Raw genomic sequence first — 19,168 nt, 5'->3', positions numbered from 1 at the left:
CCCCACACACACACACACACACGTTATAGAGGAATTATAACGCATTTATTCGAAATGAACTGATCACACGAAAAAGCGTCGGATCAATCGTATGATTTCCCTCCTGAAATATAGCCCGATATATTCCGCTTGACACTTCATCCTGTCGCCAGGAGAGAATCGATCACATTACATTATTGCGAAAATGTAAGTCTTTAAACACGGCATCGAGCATAATTCGCAGACATATGTGTACAATATTCTTCACCGAACGTTTTGCCCATCAAATTTTGTCGCCATTGGGGATTGTTTCGACAGAGGCGGAGTTGGCTTGCTCCCCTTTTTTGAATTTCGTGTTTTTCCCCGAACCCTTTGAATGTTCCATGGTGCCTTGCGTCAGTTGTAACGAATTTGGTTCGACGGCGCAGTTTAGGCGCCATTTACAAGTTAGAGTTTTCGAGTCCGACAGTGTCTCGGGATGACAAGGAAGTGATTTTTTCCCCCGGATTGTGTTTGGATTAACGGATACTTTCGCCCAAACGTGATTTTGGACGGGTAGCGCAATTCTTGAGAGTTCGTGTCTATATCGTGGGAGGTAAATAATAGACGCTTGAGCCGGGAGGGATGATTCGGATCCGACTATTTGCTGAAAGCCGCAACGTTAATTCGAAACAGTGCTGCACTTTACAGCGGCTTTACTTGAGTTAGAACTTAACTTACTAGAACACATTAGTTAGCAGACTTGACGTTCTCTCCCAGTTAGTCCAGGCCGTCCCTTTTTAATTGCGTTTAATTTAAAAGTAGCTTTCGCACACTTGCACTTAAAAGTGATGTGGAACTTCACCGAAGGTACAAGCTAAACAGCTAATATTGTTAGCCATTAATGGGTACAGGTCAGCCCATAAAGCTGCTATATTAGCTTTGGCTTTTCTCTCCCCTATTACATCCACTGGTTAGCTACAGATGCTAACCTAGTATCAGAGGCGTAAACGATATCAAAATAGGCGCTTTGCGTCCACCGGTGATGCACCTGGTTAAACAAGTTAGTGCACATGTGTGACAGTCGTTACCTCCACATTGCGTTCATAAGAAAGCTACTTTTAGCCCGAGTTACAGCTAAGTTGGACGTGTACAGAAGGCGAGTTGGGTTGCGCTGTCTCGACCACCGCCCCCGACATAGAAGTCGAAGGAATAAAGTTACCTTTCGCTAACATTGTCACTTGGAGACCTTGTTCTATTTAGGGGGCTGCATCTTAGCGTAAATGGAAAGCAAGTTTTGGGGGGTTTATTTGCACATTAACCGTGCTGCATCGCGCTAGGCTGTAGCAGGATAACCATTGTGCGCATTAGGGGAAATATGTTTTCTATCTGACGTTACTTTAGGCTTATTTTTCCTTTCTCCCCCAACCAAACATGGCAAGGGTCATTGGCCGTCCAGCTTGTGACGCCCAAAATCAAACGCGAAATTCTGCAGGCGCAGAATGGTGCCAGAACCTTTTACTCTTGCAGGAACTTTAGGATTGATGCGAGGAGAGCAGCTAATTCGCTGTAACCATCCAACAGATTGACAGCCGCGGTCGCTGCCTCCGTCGGGCTTTTTACGAGCTCTGCAGAACGAAAATATTCTTTTTGATTTGGTTACTTTAGCGTGTGTTTTAAACCTGATCATTGCCATGTGTAAATATACCAGCTAACAGATGGGCGGCAGTGAGATCTGACTGGCCATGAGTTAAGCCTGACAACAGCAAGCTTCGTGTAACCGACTAAAAGTGGACCCGGTAGATTAACTACACCAACCCCAATCACGGATGTTCTTTTTTTGTGGTGGGGGGGCAACTTTAGATTTTTGAATCATGCCATCGAGGACGACTAAAGCCTCGACCGCCGCCGCCAAGCCAGGGGGGAAAGGGTCGCAGCCCCGGGATGACTCCGAGGACGAGCTGGATGTACCCCCCCCCAAGAAACCAACTCCAACGGCCCAGGAGGAGGCACCACCGACAACTGGCAAGTAACAAAGGCTGTTTTGGTGTCTGTGAATCTAAATAAGTTGTGTTCTCTCAATGGCGCCGCTCGTACTCCTTTAATGGTGGCGGCCAATTGAAACAGCTGGGAATCTTAATTTCTTACTTGAACCCTCGACGCGTTTGCAGAACCGCTTTTGTGTCGTGCGTGCCAGTCATCAATAAACGTCCTGTGCTTTTTGAGATGTTTTTGACACCGTCGAGTGCACTTCTTCGGATCTTCTCGTCAAACGAGGTAATTTGGACGAGCTAATGACGCGATTTCTTGATGCTAGACCCCCCCCCCCCCCAAAAAAAAGAAAAGAAATGTTGCTTGTGTTCATTCTCCTGACTTATTTATTCTCATTTCAAATTTTGTGGCTTATGGATGGACACAGATGAGCGCAGTGTCCTTTCTTTCTCGGGGAAATCGTCTTGTTCTTCCCGGGGAAACCTTTGCTGCAATAGCAAACAATCAGAATGATCATTTCCAAACAGCGACCGTTTAGTTTCTTAGCTCATGTGAGCACAATAGAATTATCGGATTTTTTTATTTATTTATTTGCACGCTGTGGTTGCATTGTGGGGCAACTATCTCGTTGGGATAAACATTATTGGCATTAAACGAGGGTGTTTTTTTTCTAGCCGCTTAGTGTGAAGTTTGCGATCGAAATGTCCGCTTTGGTTATTTCTCATCGACGTAGTGAATGTGGCGCATCTAGCGACGCTTCTCGGAGCCTTTAGAATAACGTGGGCTTGCGCACAAGCGGCCATAGTCTGTTTTTCAATTGACTCCCCTTGTCAGAACAAAGAAAAATAACGCCTGTCAACTTGGGTTGGCCGTTTTAACTCGCTGCCCGGGTTTTTGTTTGTTTGTTTGGGTTTTTTTTTTTCCTCCTCCCGCTCCTCTACCCCTCCCCCAACCCACCACCGACTGTCCCCAACCTGAAACGACTCGCTCGGAGGAATTAAAAAAGAAAGTTGTGCTTCTCTCTGTGCCACAGATGCGTCTCAGGGGCAAGCCGCCGAGGTCGATAGTCGAAGTTTGGAGGAGATTCTGGGCAGCATCCCTGCACCCCCGCCCCCAGCGATGACCAACGAAGCAGGCGCTCCCCGCTTGATGATCACACATTTAGTCAATCGCAACTTTAAATCTTATGCTGGGGAGCAGATTCTGGGGCCTTTTCACAAGGTACGACCAAACATGGTTACAAACCCTGGCTGGCAAATACTTTAGGCTGTTGTGTTCTACTCACACTTTCTGACTTTGGTTTTATTTCTGCTTTTATAACTTTTTAATTTTTTTTGGTGCAAATGTGTGGCCTGGTGCAGTGGTGTCACAAGCTACAAAACTGTGTACAATGTTTTTTTAATTAATTTATTTATATTTTTAAATAAGGGGGGAAGCTCTCATCAGTCTTTTGAATTTTTGTGCCACTTATCTAGTGGTGTGTTTTTACCCTTTTCATGTCTTTTTCTTTTTTTAATAAATACACGTTACACGTACAGGGAATACATTTGCTTTTGTGTTGTTTATATTTTCTGTAATTTATATTTCTGTTTTTTCCTCTTTCCCAGCGCTTTTCTTGCATCATTGGTCCGAATGGAAGCGGAAAGTCCAATGTCATAGATTCAATGCTCTTTGTGTTTGGATACAGAGCTCAAAAGATAAGATCGAAAAAGCTCTCGGTTTTGATTCACAGTTCCGATAAACACAAAGATGTGGAAAGCTGTACCGTGGAAGTGCATTTTCAAAAGATTATTGATAAGGTATAAGTGTATATGTCTTTATTTTGTCACAGCAGTTCACTCCACACACACCACATCTGTAGTAAAGTAATCAATGTGGAGGGCAGCTAAAGAGAGATTTCTCTCAGGGGAAGTTGAAGTTTAAAAACTTATATTTTACCTTGTTTATGAGATGATATTGGTCTTATCTGATTGATGATATAGCTGAATCAGGCATTGACGGAATTCAAGGAAAATTAGTCAGAAAAACTAACAACACCCACTTACATGTGAAACTGTTGACTCGTGTGCTCAAATTCGAACCCTCTATTTAAAAATATTTTCTAAATGAGCCATTTAGTGACAGACTATTATGACTATTATCTGATTCTAGTGTGTGTGAGCAGTGAGATGAATACGATTTATGAGATGGTATTTACACACAATGCTTTTGTATTTGTTATATTTTTTTAAAGGAGATATTAGTTTGCACATAGCATATGTGAACTTGTTTTATTATTTTTTTAAATAACAAAATCAAGTTGGTAAAGTATTTATCAAAGTCTTTAAAATACACCAAGTTTTTGTCTAGATGTTTTTAAAAATTTGAAAAATAATTTCAGAGGGGTGGTGTACTCAGCATAGAATTACACAAGAATTATTTTCAACATTGGTTAATTTCTATGTTGACCTCATCATAACATTTTTCTTATCTAATTTTATCTAGCATGATTTCATTTAGTATGCATGAATTAAAAATAGATCCAGCTATTGACAGTGTTTATTAAAAGTGTGGGTTGAGGCCTCTGTGGTGTACTTTTGAGCAACAGGTCTGTCCTTTTAAACAACAGAGGAGACTTTTTCTTAAATTTACCGTGTGCTCTGCTTATCTTGTTTTATCCAAATGATCCTCTGAACATGAGAAATATTTTGGGTTTCTCCTGAACTGTTCTGCTCTAAGCTCCTGTGTGTTTTCTGCCCCTCCCCCCTCTGAATCAGGAAGGAGATGACTACGAAGTCATCCCCAACAGCAAATTCTGTGTTTCCAGGACTGCCAACAAAGACAATTCCTCAGCCTACTATATCAATGGCAAGAAAGCCACGTTCAAAGAAGTGGGGGTTTTGCTGCGAAGCCATGGCATTGACCTGGACCACAACAGATTTCTGATCTTGCAGGTAATGGTGAATTTTCCTTGTTTTTTTCTTTTTTTTCCCCCTCTACTTCTTACTCGGCTGCAGCTTGTGTGGGTGTGTGTTTGTGAATATTCCTCAAAGTGCAATAAAAAAAAAAGTGATGTCTTACTTGAGTTAAATCCAATCTGTCTGTGAGATTAACCTGTTACACTGGCAGTGATGAGTCCCTTAGACTGCTATAGCAGCGCATCATGGTTTGTAACGATGTAGAAAAGGGTGCAAGCCATAATCTGCTGCTTTAGAATTTTAAGGAAAAAGGCGATCCATATAAAGTCCAGGCTGCAGCTGCTGTATTAGATTCTGTAGAGCTGGAAGCTGTTTGATAGGGTTGACCTGGTGATGGTGAGTGTTTGGACCTCCCTTCCTCTCCACCTCTCATGTACCTGCCACGCTTTAGCAGCACGTAAATATTGGTGTGTAATGTCAGACCTCAACCCCAATATTAGCAGTGCTGCTTCACTGTGGCTGGAACAAACACCTTCATTTCATGGCTTGTGTTTTTGCTTTTCTTCTGGGTTCCTGGGTATTTTTATTTATCTTTTTAAGATCCTCTTGATTTTATTCATCTTGTATTTTATTTATTTATTTTTATTAGGACTCATACACCATATTGAGCTGACTGTTTTTTGGAGTTACACCCCTCCCTCATCCGAGTGTATGACATGTGTGACTTCTACATTATTGATGATTTGCAATGATAACTCATCTAAAGGCAGCTGCACAAAATGGCTGATGCATTTCATTATTTTTACAGTATCTGCTGGTTTCCAACTCACACTGTGGTTTGTGGTTAGATGGGTGATTACATGTGTCCTGCATTTTTGTACGTGTGGATGACCTTTCTCACTATGGCTGGAGACTTTCATTTCAGCTATCTGCTCAGGACATGGCTGCATGACTAAAGAAGAGACTTTTCTAGAGCCATTAAAGGGCTTATGGGTCCGAATAAAACAGCCGGTTTAGTGAATTATTGAACACAGTAGAGAATAACATGGCTATGCTCCCACCCAGGCACTCATGTCTGATATGCAATAGTTGTTTTCCTAATATGAATTAAAGTAGGTGCATGTGAAGACAAATATAGTTACACTTTTTTTTAATTCTCTCATATCCACGTGCACTGTCAATTTAAGGTTTTACACTATTATATATTTTATTGGAATATCCGGCAAAGTGTACCGCACCTGGTTAAAAAAGAAGCTTTTGTCAGATTGAATTCTATTTATAACTTAAAGAATGGCCAGAATCTTACATAATGTTGTCTTTAATGTTTCTCTGCAACGCCAAGTATCCATATCAGTCTGCATGCCTGTATCAACAATATTTTTAGCATATTAGCGGCCACATACCTCACACAGGTCTGATAATGTTATCACACATTATGAATTGTGTTGTGTTTTTAACCGATTCCATGTCTCTTTATGTTGTTTTGGACTGTATGTAGGGCGAGGTGGAGCAGATCGCTATGATGAAACCTAAAGGTCAGACTGAACACGATGAGGGTATGCTGGAGTACCTCGAGGACATTATAGGCTCTTGTCGCCTTAAGGAGCCCATCCAAACGCTGTCCCGACGCATCGAACTACTGAATGAACAGAGAGGAGAGAAGGTGAGATGCTTTCATACATGATGGGTTACCAACTTTAGCACATGTCCTGAGTTCTTTTTTGATTTTATATTTAAATCTGAAAGATAAAAGGTTTTCCTGAAGGTGCGTTGTCTGATATGAAGTTTGGTGTGATTTCCAGCTCAACCGAGTGAAGCTGGTGGAAAAGGAGAAGAATGCTTTAGAAGGAGAAAAGAACAAAGCTGTGGATTTCCTCACTCTGGAGAACGACATCTTCAGACACAAGAGTCGGCTCTGCCAGTATCACGTGTGAGTGCACCAGCACCTCTTTAAGACATGAAACCATATTATTTCTTTCCATTTCTGTGGACACTCGACAGGAGAGGTTGTGGCTTTTATATGCTATTCATGGTGTTTTGTGACAGGATTATGAGGGGGTTTTGTTTTTTTTCAATATTTTCCTCAGTCACGATCTACAGAAACGTGTGGTGGACAAAGAGGAAGAGAAGATGATGATTGTGGAGGACACAAAGGAACTGACAGAGAAAAACACAAAGATATCACAGGAAATCGAGAAAATGAACCAGGAGTTGAAAAACGTTGAGAAGTAAGGCATTTTGTCTCTTCTATTGATCAATTTAATGTGCGTTGGAAGTCTATTTGTATTTGAATGCAGTAATTTTGTGGTTGCCTGAAGAGTCAAAATAGTAGCTTAATTGTAGTTTAGGTTTGGAAAAGTGCTCTATAAAAGCAGCTGTGTTAATGTGTTTAAAAATTTAAAAAGTTACAAAAAGGACAGAAATACAAAATGGCAATAAGTATTTTTTGTCATTTTTTGTATGTATTAGATTTAGGAATATGCAAATATTTAAATCATAACTGAACTTTTCCTTTCATGATTCCCCGGTAATGAAAAGGCAATTCCCAACCACAAGATGTCTTTATTAGCCCCGTTGAGGATGCAGGGGCTTTATTGAAATAATTTTTCAGAACTTAATACAGGAACAAATTTGGGCTTGTTTTGAGTTTGCCACGGTGTAGCAGAATGCCCTCTTTGTGCCCCCAGAACTGCATCATCTGAGGCTAATTTAGGCAACACGGGAAGACAAATAAAAATGATATTTTAAGCTTTGGCAAACCCTCCTCGCTGTATGGTCATTTTTAACCTAACATCCTATTTTAAAGACGTACTGAACCCACACAAATGTACTACTTACTTTTTTTTTTTTTTCTTTTTTTTTTTTAAAGAAAAAGCCAACCTCAACTTGTTTAAAAGCTGTTTTTGTGCACATTTCAAGCATACGTTTAAAATTACACCATGGCAATCTAATCAGTTATGACTGGAGGAATGCTATAAAACCATTTAGCAAGCTGATGGTACATAGTGCACACAATGCACCTCTATATATGTGACTGGATAGGTCAGTGGTTTACGCCACTGACTTTGGTGCAAAAGGTTATCAGTTTGAATCCAGGCGAGCAGGATTCGGCAAGGTTCAGTGTTCCTGGTGTCATACCGGCTCGGATGTGGCTGGGTCAACAAGGTCTGCGTCAGGAAACCAGGGTCAAATTGATGTAATATAAGTATATATATATATACACTTTAAGTAGCCTTGATGTAGAGGGTTAATGTCTGAGCATTCCCCCCCCCCCCCCTTCATCAATTGGCCACTGTACTTTGCTCAATCTATTTTAGTGCTGCTGCTGTTTGTACTCCCGTTGCATTAAATGCCAGTTCTGTGTGTGATAAAAGCTTTTACAGCACGGTCTAACATGAACTGACACAGTTGGTCTCGACAGTGGTGCGATGTGCTGAAGTGATTAGTCAAACATTTGTCTTCCACTACAGCTATTTTACTTTGGCATTCTATATTCTATGATGTCACTGTGGTGCTTAGTCAGCCTTCCCAGTCATTTGTTCTACAGAGAAAGAAAGAGAAATACTTTCCCATAGACTTGAGTCAGAGTTCCACATGTTCTACATCAGACTGTTTCAACATTTTCAGGTGCATTGAGATCTACACATTTATTACCGTTTATATTGAGACAAGGGCTCGGATGGTGTCCACAAGACCCTTTTTGAGTACCACAGTTGCCTCCTGTTTCTAGTTTAGCTCTGTTTATTTTTAATTTGAACATTATTTATTAAGTTTGAAATAAAAATGTCTTTTAACCAGAAAACAAAATAAGCTGAACAAGTACATTGAGACCCAGAAAGAGAAGTTCACTCAGCTGGATCTGCAGGATGTTGAAGTGCGGGAAAAGATTAAACACTGCAAGAGCAAGAACAAAAAGCTGCAGAAGCAACTGGAGAAGGACAAAGAAAAGGTGTGTAGGCCTTTCAGCCGTCACCCACTCTCACACGATTGAGTTGCACCGACGTTTGTCAAGATTTTACACAAACTCCTTTATTAATTGTTATTGAATTATAGAATCACACATTTTACTTTATCAGTACAGTTAGATTTGGTGTCATTTGACTTTTTTAAAACCTTACATTCACGTTTAATAAAGGTTTAAATGTAGCTAATGATAACATCCCTTTGTTTTGGCATGAATACAGTTCCATTCTTTAACTGGCATATTGAAACATGGTCTTTAAAGCTAATGTTGACTTTTCTTGTAAATGTAGGTATTTTCCATCATTCTCTTCTTAAAACCATATTGGCTCCACCTATAGTGACGCTCTAGAAACGCCTTTGTCAGGGCCTCTGGGGAGCACTGTTCTGCTCTTTGGTTGGCAACAGTCAAATCCATATTTCTCAGTTGTGCCAATAGACTTGACTGTACACACAGCTGACTTGTTCCAGCCTTGACAAAATCTTTCCAATTAAATATTATATATTTTTAAATCATTAACTAACACGTGATGGGGTCTTCTCCATGTTGCCTGTAACAAGCAGCTTTGTGGCATTTGGTGTGATGCTCAGTTATGTGTCTGGTGCTTCTGTCAGTTAGAAGAGGTGAGAGGTGTTCCTGCCAGTAGCGAGAAGGCCATTGCTGATGCAGCGGCTCGCAAGGAGGAGATGGAGAAGCAGAAAGTCAAAGAAGAGGAGAAACTGAAGGATGTGATGGAGAGTCTCAAAGAAGAGACCAGTGGATTGCAGCAGGACAAAGAGGTGTGTCTGATCTTTCTGCCTTGATTTGTCCGTCTCTGGATCTTCTACAGTTATTCTTCCCTCCTCACCTCCCAGTCTCAACTCTCCTCTTGCATTTTGTCCAGACCAGAGAGAAAGAGCTGATGGAGCTGAGCAAGGCCGTCAACGAGACACGCTCTCGTATGGATCTGGCTCAGTCGGAGCTCGACATCTATCTCAGTCGTCACAATAAGGCTGTGACACAGCTCAACTCTGCCAAGCAGACGCTTGAAACGACGTCCAACACGCTGCGCGAACGCCGCGCTGCCATCAAGGACCTGCAAGTCAAAATACCCGAGATGGAAAAAGAGCTCAAGAAGGTAAAAACCTGCTGGGCTTGAAATGATCCTTTCTGCACGGTTGTGTCATGTTTCAACTTTGCCTGAGATGTTGTGTCTTTTTTTTCCTGAACAGGATGAGGATGAGCTTGGACAACTAGTGAAGTTAGATAATGAGACTCAGGAAGTTGTAAGGGAAATGAGGCAAAAAGTGGATGAGGCCAAGAGCTCTCTGTCTTCCAACCGCAGTCGAGGGAAGGTCCTGGATGCTCTGATGCAACAGAAGAAAACGGGCAGAATCCCTGGCATTTTGGGACGATTGGTAAAGACTAGTGTTATTAATATACACACACAGCAGTTGAGCAGCTGATTATTTTGCTGTGAAATGTATTTTATTTTTAGTCCAAAGTGGCCTCCAGGAGAGTCCATATTAAAGGTATCCTTGAATAAATTGTTGCCCTTGTAGGGAGACCTCGGAGCCATAGATGAGAAGTATGATGTAGCCATCTCCTCGAGTTGTGGTGCACTGGACAACATTGTGGTGGACACCATTGACACAGCTCAGAAATGTGTTACCTTCCTCAAAGAACAGAACATCGGCGTTGCCACCTTCATCGGACTGGACAAGGTACACACCCTCTGAGTTGTCATTAACTGGTATTTCTTTTCCAGCGCCACCTCATAAAACTAGACGCAGTATGAATTGTGCTCTATGTTTTACTCTGTTATGCTCCTAATTGTGTTTGCACACCGAGTTAACTCACAGGATGAAGCAGCTCCGCTGGGTTATCAAACTAACCTCAAACACAGGCCAGGCATATTTCCACATTGACTTACTGTCTGAGTCTGTACTGGAGACAGTGGACTTAACCTCCCACTGAGTCATGATAAAATCATGACTTTTCCCTTCTCTTAAAAATCTGCACCACAGCCTAATTAAAAGTAGCAAAAAAGTTTACATCTGCATGGCTGGGTTAAATGTGGTTTTCAAGTCTGCCTTAACACTATCGTGACTGTAGGTGGCACTGTTCCTGTTGAGAATATAGAATAAATTCCCCGGTGATGCCATGCTGGCTGGTGTTGGATTGCTTGATTTATTTATTTAATTTCCAGCTTTTGCCAGAGTTCATGTATGTGGATTAGAGATGTCGGTTATTCATCACGTGCTCACAGAATCTAAATAGTTACGGAACTGAGTTTATTCAAACTCGCTGTCGTTGTAGTAAAGATAAATACAAGATTTAGTTCTTTGTGATTGTGATTTCCTTCCTCTGCTCAGATGAAAGTGTGGGAGAAGAACACGGCCCCTATCCACACCCCAGAGGAGAGTCCTCGCCTCTTTGACATGGTGCGAGTCAAGGATGAGAGCGTGCGACCAGCGTTCTACTTCGCTCTGCGGGACACTCTGGTGGCCCAGGACATGGAGCAGGCGACGAGGATCGCCTTCCAGAAGGACAGGCGCTGGAGAGTGGTCACGCTGAAGGGACAGATTATTGAAATGGCTGGTAGGAACCTCCATTGGTCTCATGCTTACCTAACATTTTTCCCCTCTGCCTATTTATTCCTCTAAAATATAAACCTGTTTTTTTTTTTTCTGAACCCCAGGAACTATGACAGGAGGTGGAAGAGTGATGAAGGGCAGGATGGGCTCCTCCATTGCTGCTTCCCAAATCTCCCAGGCAGAGGTGAGAGCTGAATTAGTGTCTAAATGCTTCCAAAGAAAAGTTTCCAGACTAAATCACTGTCAATTTGTTTCTGAACTCGCGTATCAGATTCCATTTAGAACCATTTAAAATAATCTAAATTGTATCCGTGTGATTGCCAACACTAAAATCTTACTCTGCTGTATCTAGCTTGACAGCATGGAGAAAAGGCTGAATGAGAAAGTGTCAAAGCTGCAGGGCTGCCATGAGAAGAAGCTGCAGCTAGAGGAGACCGTCCAGCGTCTGCAGCCACAGATGCGCGACATGAGGAACACCCTGGAAAAATACACCAAGAGCATGACTGTACAGCACATGTCTCCTTTCATCTTAACTGGTTTTGTGATGTAAAGCACATATCATCTATTATCCAGAGCCAGCAACAAAACATGAGCCTTTTCTTCCAGAGTCTAGCTGACCAGGAGACTCACTTGAAACTTCAAATCAAAGAACTTGAGGCCAACGTTTTGGCCTCAGCCCCAGACAAGAGCAAACAGAAACAGATGGAAAAAAGCCTGGAGGCTTTTAAAAAAGGTAGGGTCCTCCGATCAGTGGCGAGGACAACGGCTGTCGCAGCTTTGTATCAGTACAGCGTGAGCGGTTGTGGGAGTGGACACTGGTTTCAGAGAGAAACGAGAGAAGGGCAACCCTAACCCTAACCCTAGCTCTTAACTATTTCTGCCTGAAAAATCAGGTTTTAGTGGCCTATAAAGAAACAAGACAACATTTCTGACAAGAATTCAGTCACCACACTGTCCTGTAAGCTGTGCTAATCAAACAGTAACTTTCTAAAGATAATCTATAAGAACTAAACAGAATTTAATGTTTTAGAGTTGCAGGTTGTATTAAAACTTGTTTGCATAAATAATGTTACACGTGATGAAATGGTGTCGTGTTTGGCTTCTTTTCAGACTATGAGGCTGCATCCAGTAAAGCGGGGAAGGTGGAAAATGAGGTGAAAAGGCTCCACAACCTGATTGTGGACATCAACAGTTGCAAACTAAAGGCTCAGCAGGACAAGCTGGACAAAATCAACAAGGCCCTAGACGAATGTTCTTCTGTCATAACGAAGGCACAAGTGGCCATAAAGACAGCTGACCGGTGAGGACATGATGCATTTGTAACCTATGTTTTCTCCCACTCTTGCACAAATGAGGCCCAACGACCGTGTGTCTCTTGTCTGTGCAGCAACCTGAAGAAGTGTGAGGAGAGCGTGACCCGTGTGCAGGCTGAGCTGGAGGAGAACCAGAAGTCCATGGCAGAGCTCACAGAACAGCTGAAGAAGCTGGAAGATGAAGCAGGAGAAGTCATGCAGGCCTGCCAAGAGTCTGAGGTTGGCTCCTCCTTCTGATATTCCTACTAATTTTGATTGGTTTTCCTCAATTTTCCCTAATGCTGTGTATTTTGTCATCCGTAGGCCTCCCTTCCTGAGGTGCAGGAGCAGTATCAAGGGGTGCTGAAGGAGATAAAGGCTCTCCAGCAGCAGGAGCACGCGCTGCAGGAGGAGTCCCTCAGTGTCCGGCTGCGGGTCGAGCAGATCGAGACCACCATAACGGAACACAAAAACAAGATTAAACACTGGCAGAAGGAGGTTTGTCTCGTACCACACGCCCGCTGATGCAGCTGGCTCATTTGAGAGGTGCTGTCAACGGATGTTACATTTATTCTTGTTGGTGTTCTTCAGGCCAGTAAGCTCTCCCTTCACACCATCGAGGACAATCCAGCAGAGGAGCTTCCTGTGCTGACGCCTGCGGAACTGGACCAAATCAAAGATGCCAACGTGATCATCAACAAGATGATCACGTTGGAGACCCAGAGTTCCCAGATGAACCCCAACCTGGGGGCCATTGCCGAGTACAGGAAGAAGGTGCGTGATTATAAACAAGCCTGCGGTTTCAAAAGGGTTGCAAGCCTAAATCTGGGGCGTGGGGTGCGTTCAGGAGGAGCTGTACCTGCAGAGGGTGGCTCAGCTGGACCAGATCACCACCGAGAGGGACAAGTTTAAATGTGCCTACGAGGACCTGCGCAAACAGCGTCTCAATGAGTTCATGACGGGCTTCAACATGATCACCAACAAACTGAAGGAGAACTACCAGATGCTCACCCTGGGTGGTGATGCAGAGTTGGAGCTGGTGGACAGTTTGGACCCCTTCTCTGAGGGCATCATGTTCAGGTTTGAGGCAGCGCCATAGACCTGTTGGGTTCGTCGCTCCTTGGCCTGAGCTCAGAACTTCTGTTCATTTTTAGTGTCCGTCCCCCAAAGAAGAGCTGGAAAAAGATCTTCAACCTGTCGGGAGGAGAGAAGACCCTCAGCTCCCTGGCTCTGGTGTTTGCTCTGCACCACTACAAACCCACGCCGCTCTACTTCATGGACGAGATCGATGCTGCACTAGACTTCAAAAATGTCTCCATTGTCGCTTGTTACATCTACGTGAGTGTGCTGAGGCTTCAAGACGGGGTGAGATGATCTGAAGACGGGGTGTTAAACGTCTCTGGGTATGTTTGTCTCTGCAGGAACAAACGAAGAATGCTCAGTTCATCATCATCTCGCTGAGGAACAACATGTTTGAGATCGCTGATCGTCTCATCGGCATCTACAAAACTCACAACACCACCAAGAGCGTTGGGATCAACCCCAAGACCATCGTGTTCAAGGAGCACGATGCCATCACCGCCTGAGCTCAGTCTCGGCTAAACCTGCCCGGCTCCTTCTGCATCCAGCTCTTTTCACATTATAAATATTTTTTTAATCATTCTTCAGAAGAAAATGCTGCTATCCATTTTATCAAAAAAAAAAAATCCAAATCAATAAATATTTTTTTGGAAAAGACTGACACATCTGTCACTTCCAATCCGCGGCTCTTTAGCGCCGCCCTAGTGGCTCCCTGGAGCTTTTTCAAAAATATTAAAATGGGAAAAGATGGCGTGAATATATTTTTTGTTTTAATATAATTTCTGTAGGAGGAAAAAGCACCATCGTGCAGCACAGTACGTGGTGCGTCATTCTCTCCATGATGCACTGCAGGGAAAATAAACATTTCATCCTGAATGCTCATTATGGATTTGTTGCCTACTTATCATTTTGAAAGTAGGCTAATATAGACACTTATAGCATACGTTGCCTTCATAATAAGGCTTATGTAAAGCTTTTAATTTTTTGTGCCTCCAGACAGATTTGTTTCTTGGTCCAATATGGCTCTTTCAACATTTTGGGTTGCCGACCCGTTTTAGTGTATTAGGTGGGGGGAAAGGTAAATTAATTCTATAAATGTTAAATTCTAAAAAAAATAAAAATTTAAATCTAAAGAATTATATATAGGGATGGTGACCAGAACTCCAGGAAATCTCACTGAATGATGATTAATACCGAGTTGAAATGTCCTTAAACAAGTTTGAATTGCATTTACATGCTGTCAAGTGCTTATTTTATTAATTTGACCCAACAATGTCCTAAGCGGAGCTGCCATGGTAAACATTACCTGATGTGGGCGGGGACTCACTGTTGAGACCACGCCCGTTCGACCAACCTCCGAGGCAGGTTGACGCCATGCCTCCGTGGTTTTCCGCCGCCCCTGGACCACTTACTGGGTCACTAATGAAATAAGTCCTCACACAATAACGAGACATTACGTTTTACATTCACATCTCATTTGCCGCCATTGAATGTAAGGTCACTAGATTTGCATGACCGTTGATCACTCCATTATAAGGTGAGAGAAATTGGTGGACATGCTTTTATTAATAATTTTACCCCCTCTTCAGGTTTAGGTTTTCCATAATCCTTTAGTACAAAGAAATAGTTGAATTAACAGTGACTAGTTTATCTAATGGATGGACAGTAATCTTATTACCTTATGGAAAACAGTCTGGTTTGAAGATGTGTTTGAAGTACTGTGATTCGTGTTAGCCACACTCAAACTGGCACAAATTGGAATTATAAATCCTACAAGAATTCTAAGCATAAGAAATTTATTTATTAAAAAAAACACAATTTTAGAAAAATTGCAACCATTTAAAGTCCTCTGGTATGTACAGACATGTATCCAAACAACATTCTTTTCACACTTTAATTCCAGAAATTGGATTTTCTTCGCACTCAGAACCAATATCCTTAGAAAGGCTTCGGACTCCGTGTTCCCTTGAAAATAAAACACTGTCAGCCTACTTGATCACGCTAGAATTGATAGTTGCGGCGTGCTGGTTAGAGAAGCAGCCGGAGAGAAACCTGATCTCTGGAGTCAGAGCGCCCTTCACAGACCTCTGTAAGGAGATCCACGTGCACGTGCACGTGCACGCGCGCCGCTGAAAACTGACCGCTAACTAAAAGGTCAACTGCAGGTTCAGACTTGAATATTTCAAAACTCAACACACACCTTTTAAATATGAAAGAGTTCCGTAACGCCCAATGAATGAACAGCTTCCTTAAAAAGGCAGTTGGAGATTCACAGCTACGTAATCTGTGATTTTCTATTCTTACTCAACCGTTAATAAATCGTTCTTTCGCCTTTTGTTCTTTCGGGAACTCCTTCGACAGACGTCACCTTCCTGAAACAAAGTCCGTTTCAGCAAAAGAGGCGAGGAAGCATCATGTCGGAGTCAGAGAATCCAATAAAAGAGCCAGGTGCTGGATGCTTTTTTGGCCCACGGCGGACAGATAAGAGCCCCATATTTCTACGTGGGACCCGATGGTGGCGTACAGGGCCTGAGCCGTGCCACAGAGGCACGCCATGGTCTCGCCGCTCAGGCTGTGCACCAGCTGAGGAAACCAAGTGAAATCCAGTGAAATCCTCCCGTCCAGGTTGGCCCACAGCAGCCCCAGCAGCAGCAGCCCCAGTAAAGGCACAGCCCACAGCTTGCTGTGCTGGTCCTGGTCCTGGTCCTGGCCCTGGCCGTCGGGCTCACCCCCGCCTGTTTCAGCTTCCACAGCAGCGCCGATGCTGCCACATCTGGCACAGCAGCACACTTTAGGGACAGGAGCGTCCTCCAGACCCTGGATGCTGACGGAGGCCCAATGCTGCTGCAGGAAGTCGGCTGCTCGCGGCGTCAGGGACATATTTACCACTGAGGGCAGGGGGCAGGCGGTGAACTCCTCCACCCTCTCTCTGAACAGATGCACCTTCTCCAGGAAGACCAGGGGAGATTCTTCCTCCTCTACTAATGACCCAAAGGACACCAAGTCCAGCTGTTCTTCCTGTGGAAAATAGTGTCATGTGGTCCATCGACAGCAAAGTTCAGCCAAGATACACGATAGAAAACACACCCAGAGCTTAAACATGATTACACACACCTGGAGCTCCTTCACTTTGTGGATGAGAGGATCATAGGCCCGGCACACTTCCCCAGCAGCTTTATCCAGCGCATCCAAGCAGGCCCGTCTCTTCTTGGCCAGCACCACTTCCAGGGAATGAAAGTACTGACTGACGTTGTGTCGGTCCTGCCTCAGCAGATCCTCACAACGGGCCTTCTCCTGTTCCAGCTGTTCCCCGAGCTCACATACCTGAACACAGCACGAGGAGGGTTTGTTCTCCGGGAACACTGTTTTTCCACAGCTGCCACATTAACGCGCTTCTCCACCTGTGCCCATCTGCTCTCAGAGAGTTTGGCCAGCAGTAGCGACGGGGTCCGTTTTTCTCGGGTGAATGCCGCCTGCAGGTCATCTATGGGGTGTCCCTGGTGCTGCCCGACAGTCAGACACAGGCCACAAATGAGCTGTCGATCCTGGATACAATACATGTTGAGGGGCTGCCTGTGATGCTCCTGGCAGGAAGGAGGCCGTGGCTCGTTGTCACTCTGGTACTGAGACAAAAGGTCAAAAGGTGGAAGGACCAGCATCCATGGAAACAAAGAATCAATAAGCAAAGGGTGGAAATTCTGAGACTCGTCCCTACTTTCTCAATGATGGCTCGCAGGGACACGTTAGAGGGCAGAGCTTCCACACCCGTCGGAGGCAGTTCCACCATGCTGCGACAGTTGGGGCATTTCAGAGGCAGGCGGAGAGGACGCCAGATGGAATAGTTGTTGGACACTTGGAGCAAGTTGTCCAGGCAAGTCTTACAGAAGGTGTGCGAGCAGGGCAGGACTCGCGGGTCCGAGAAGAGAGAGTAGCACACGGAGCAGGTCAGGTCCTCCTCCAGGGTTTCCATGGTGGAGAGGGCGTCTACGGAAGATCTGTCACAACAGGATGGATAAAAAAGGTAATGTTGCAACTGCTAGAGGTCGATTTTAACCTCTTCATGATGGGATCTCAATACACAACAATCGTGACAGATTTAGGTAAGAGAAGTCCGATTCTTTTATTATGATTATTTTGGGGAATGGTTGGACCAGATCTCGTCCACCCCTGAGACAATAGAAACCAGCTTGCACGATCAGTCAACCGATTGTTCACCATTTAAATCAATGATCAAAGATCAAAGGTCGAAGACGCCAAATGTGCATTGATAATTGTCTCAGTAAAAACAGCAACTAAGCTGTAGTTCTTCAAGTTAATGCAAACACGGTTTGCAAGAGTTTTGAAGGCTTTGTTAGTTTGATTTTTTTTTTAAAGAAAATTTAAATGCTGGATTACATCTTGACGTGGTAGTAAAAAACACTTAGCGGACTTTTCAATTTATTGTTTAGACTCAAGTTCAAAGGCCCAATCCCGCGCGCAGTTACGCCACTGCTACATTTTTGGTAGATCCACGCGCGTTTTGGCTTTAACTTTTACACGTTTTAGGTTAACGTTTTAGTAATCCTTCATGGGAAACGGTTTAACTTACCGACTCTGCTCAGTCAGACGTTGTTTTTGCCAAAGCTGCTCCCATTTCCTTATACACTTCGTGCTGCGTTCACTGTCTTCTGTATAAACCGAATGTCGTTGCGGTGAAAGAAATGCACAATAAGGGCGACGTGTAATAGACTGGATAGAATTACACCATTCAAATACTTGGAAATTTTCACATTTATAATACCCTGCTCGCAACTTTATTTGAAATTAATATTACTTTGGCTTTATTAATTGTGAATTTTCTGATAGTCATGAATGTCGCGCATGTCCTGAAGTGCGCATGCCCTGAAGTGCGCATGCGTATAAACGGCCCAGCTCGCGCCTCGATTTGAATTCGCCTTAGGAAAATACATCGATTATTCTGGAAGACAAAAGGAACATTTTAAGTTTAAATCATATAAACAAAGTCATGACCATAACCATTTATCAGTTTCAATCACTGCTTGAAATGCCAAGAAAAGATTCACTGAGCTTTTTTTCATTCAATTCCAAATCAGCCAAAATACAGTTCTACGTGATAATACTATTTATTAGCACTTGGGGCAAATATTCTCTATTTTAAAGCTTGTAGGATTTCGCAATTTAATGTAGATCTGTAGAGCACATTATCGATTATGATCTGGTGATGCGCTGCAACCATTTCTGAATATATTTGAACATCCTGCCTGAAAACCATTGTTAGAAAGTTACTGGCTTTTAAACGAGATGGGTCAAACTGTTTAACCAAGATGAGATGTCAAAACAAAAAGTTACCATACCATAATTCATGAACTCTGAGCAAGAAAATTAAGTTTCACTCGCAGTACTCACAAACAG

General features: G+C 43.3%; 2 protein-coding genes across 4 annotated transcripts; one reads left to right on the top strand and one right to left on the bottom strand.

Moving 5' to 3' along the window:
- The first annotated feature begins 369 nt into the window (after positions 1–369).
- smc4 (structural maintenance of chromosomes 4) lies at positions 370–14,515 on the top strand. Of its 2 annotated transcripts, XM_057050426.1 has the most exons (24): positions 370–574; positions 1,822–1,983; positions 2,984–3,171; positions 3,558–3,749; positions 4,707–4,883; positions 6,346–6,510; positions 6,650–6,777; positions 6,935–7,075; positions 8,646–8,796; positions 9,423–9,587; positions 9,692–9,925; positions 10,020–10,205; positions 10,350–10,511; positions 11,163–11,388; positions 11,489–11,568; positions 11,737–11,889; positions 11,991–12,117; positions 12,495–12,684; positions 12,772–12,916; positions 13,001–13,174; positions 13,268–13,450; positions 13,524–13,756; positions 13,831–14,014; positions 14,098–14,515. In XM_057050426.1, the coding sequence occupies exons 2-24, from the start codon at positions 1,833–1,835 to the stop codon at positions 14,260–14,262; spliced, it is 3,900 nt and encodes a 1,299-aa protein (XP_056906406.1). In that variant the 5' UTR covers positions 370–574; positions 1,822–1,832; the 3' UTR covers positions 14,263–14,515. The 2 variants fall into 2 exon arrangements, with proteins under 2 accessions (XP_056906406.1, XP_056906407.1); XM_057050427.1 differs by lacking the exons at positions 370–574; positions 1,822–1,983 and adding an exon at positions 2,038–2,235.
- A 1,020-nt stretch (positions 14,516–15,535) lies between these two features.
- Positions 15,536–19,060, bottom strand: trim59 (tripartite motif containing 59). 2 transcript variants are annotated; one of them, XM_057050433.1, is made up of 6 exons: positions 18,345–18,359; positions 17,639–17,751; positions 17,472–17,544; positions 17,158–17,379; positions 16,871–17,080; positions 15,536–16,774 (listed from the first exon to the last, which is right to left on the bottom strand). In XM_057050433.1, the coding sequence occupies exons 3-6, from the start codon at positions 17,541–17,543 to the stop codon at positions 16,169–16,171; spliced, it is 1,110 nt and encodes a 369-aa protein (XP_056906413.1). In that variant the 5' UTR covers position 17,544; positions 17,639–17,751; positions 18,345–18,359; the 3' UTR covers positions 15,536–16,168. The 2 variants fall into 2 exon arrangements, with proteins under 2 accessions (XP_056906413.1, XP_056906412.1); XM_057050432.1 differs by having other exon boundaries at positions 17,472–17,751; positions 18,345–19,060.
- Between the last annotated feature and the right edge of the window lie 108 nt (positions 19,061–19,168).

Source organism: Takifugu flavidus, chromosome 12, assembly GCF_003711565.1.
Source record: "Takifugu flavidus isolate HTHZ2018 chromosome 12, ASM371156v2, whole genome shotgun sequence".
Lineage (NCBI taxonomy): Eukaryota > Metazoa > Chordata > Actinopteri > Tetraodontiformes > Tetraodontidae > Takifugu > Takifugu flavidus.
Note: the sequence above shows the minus strand (reverse complement) of the source record. Positions and strands in the feature narration are given on the sequence as shown.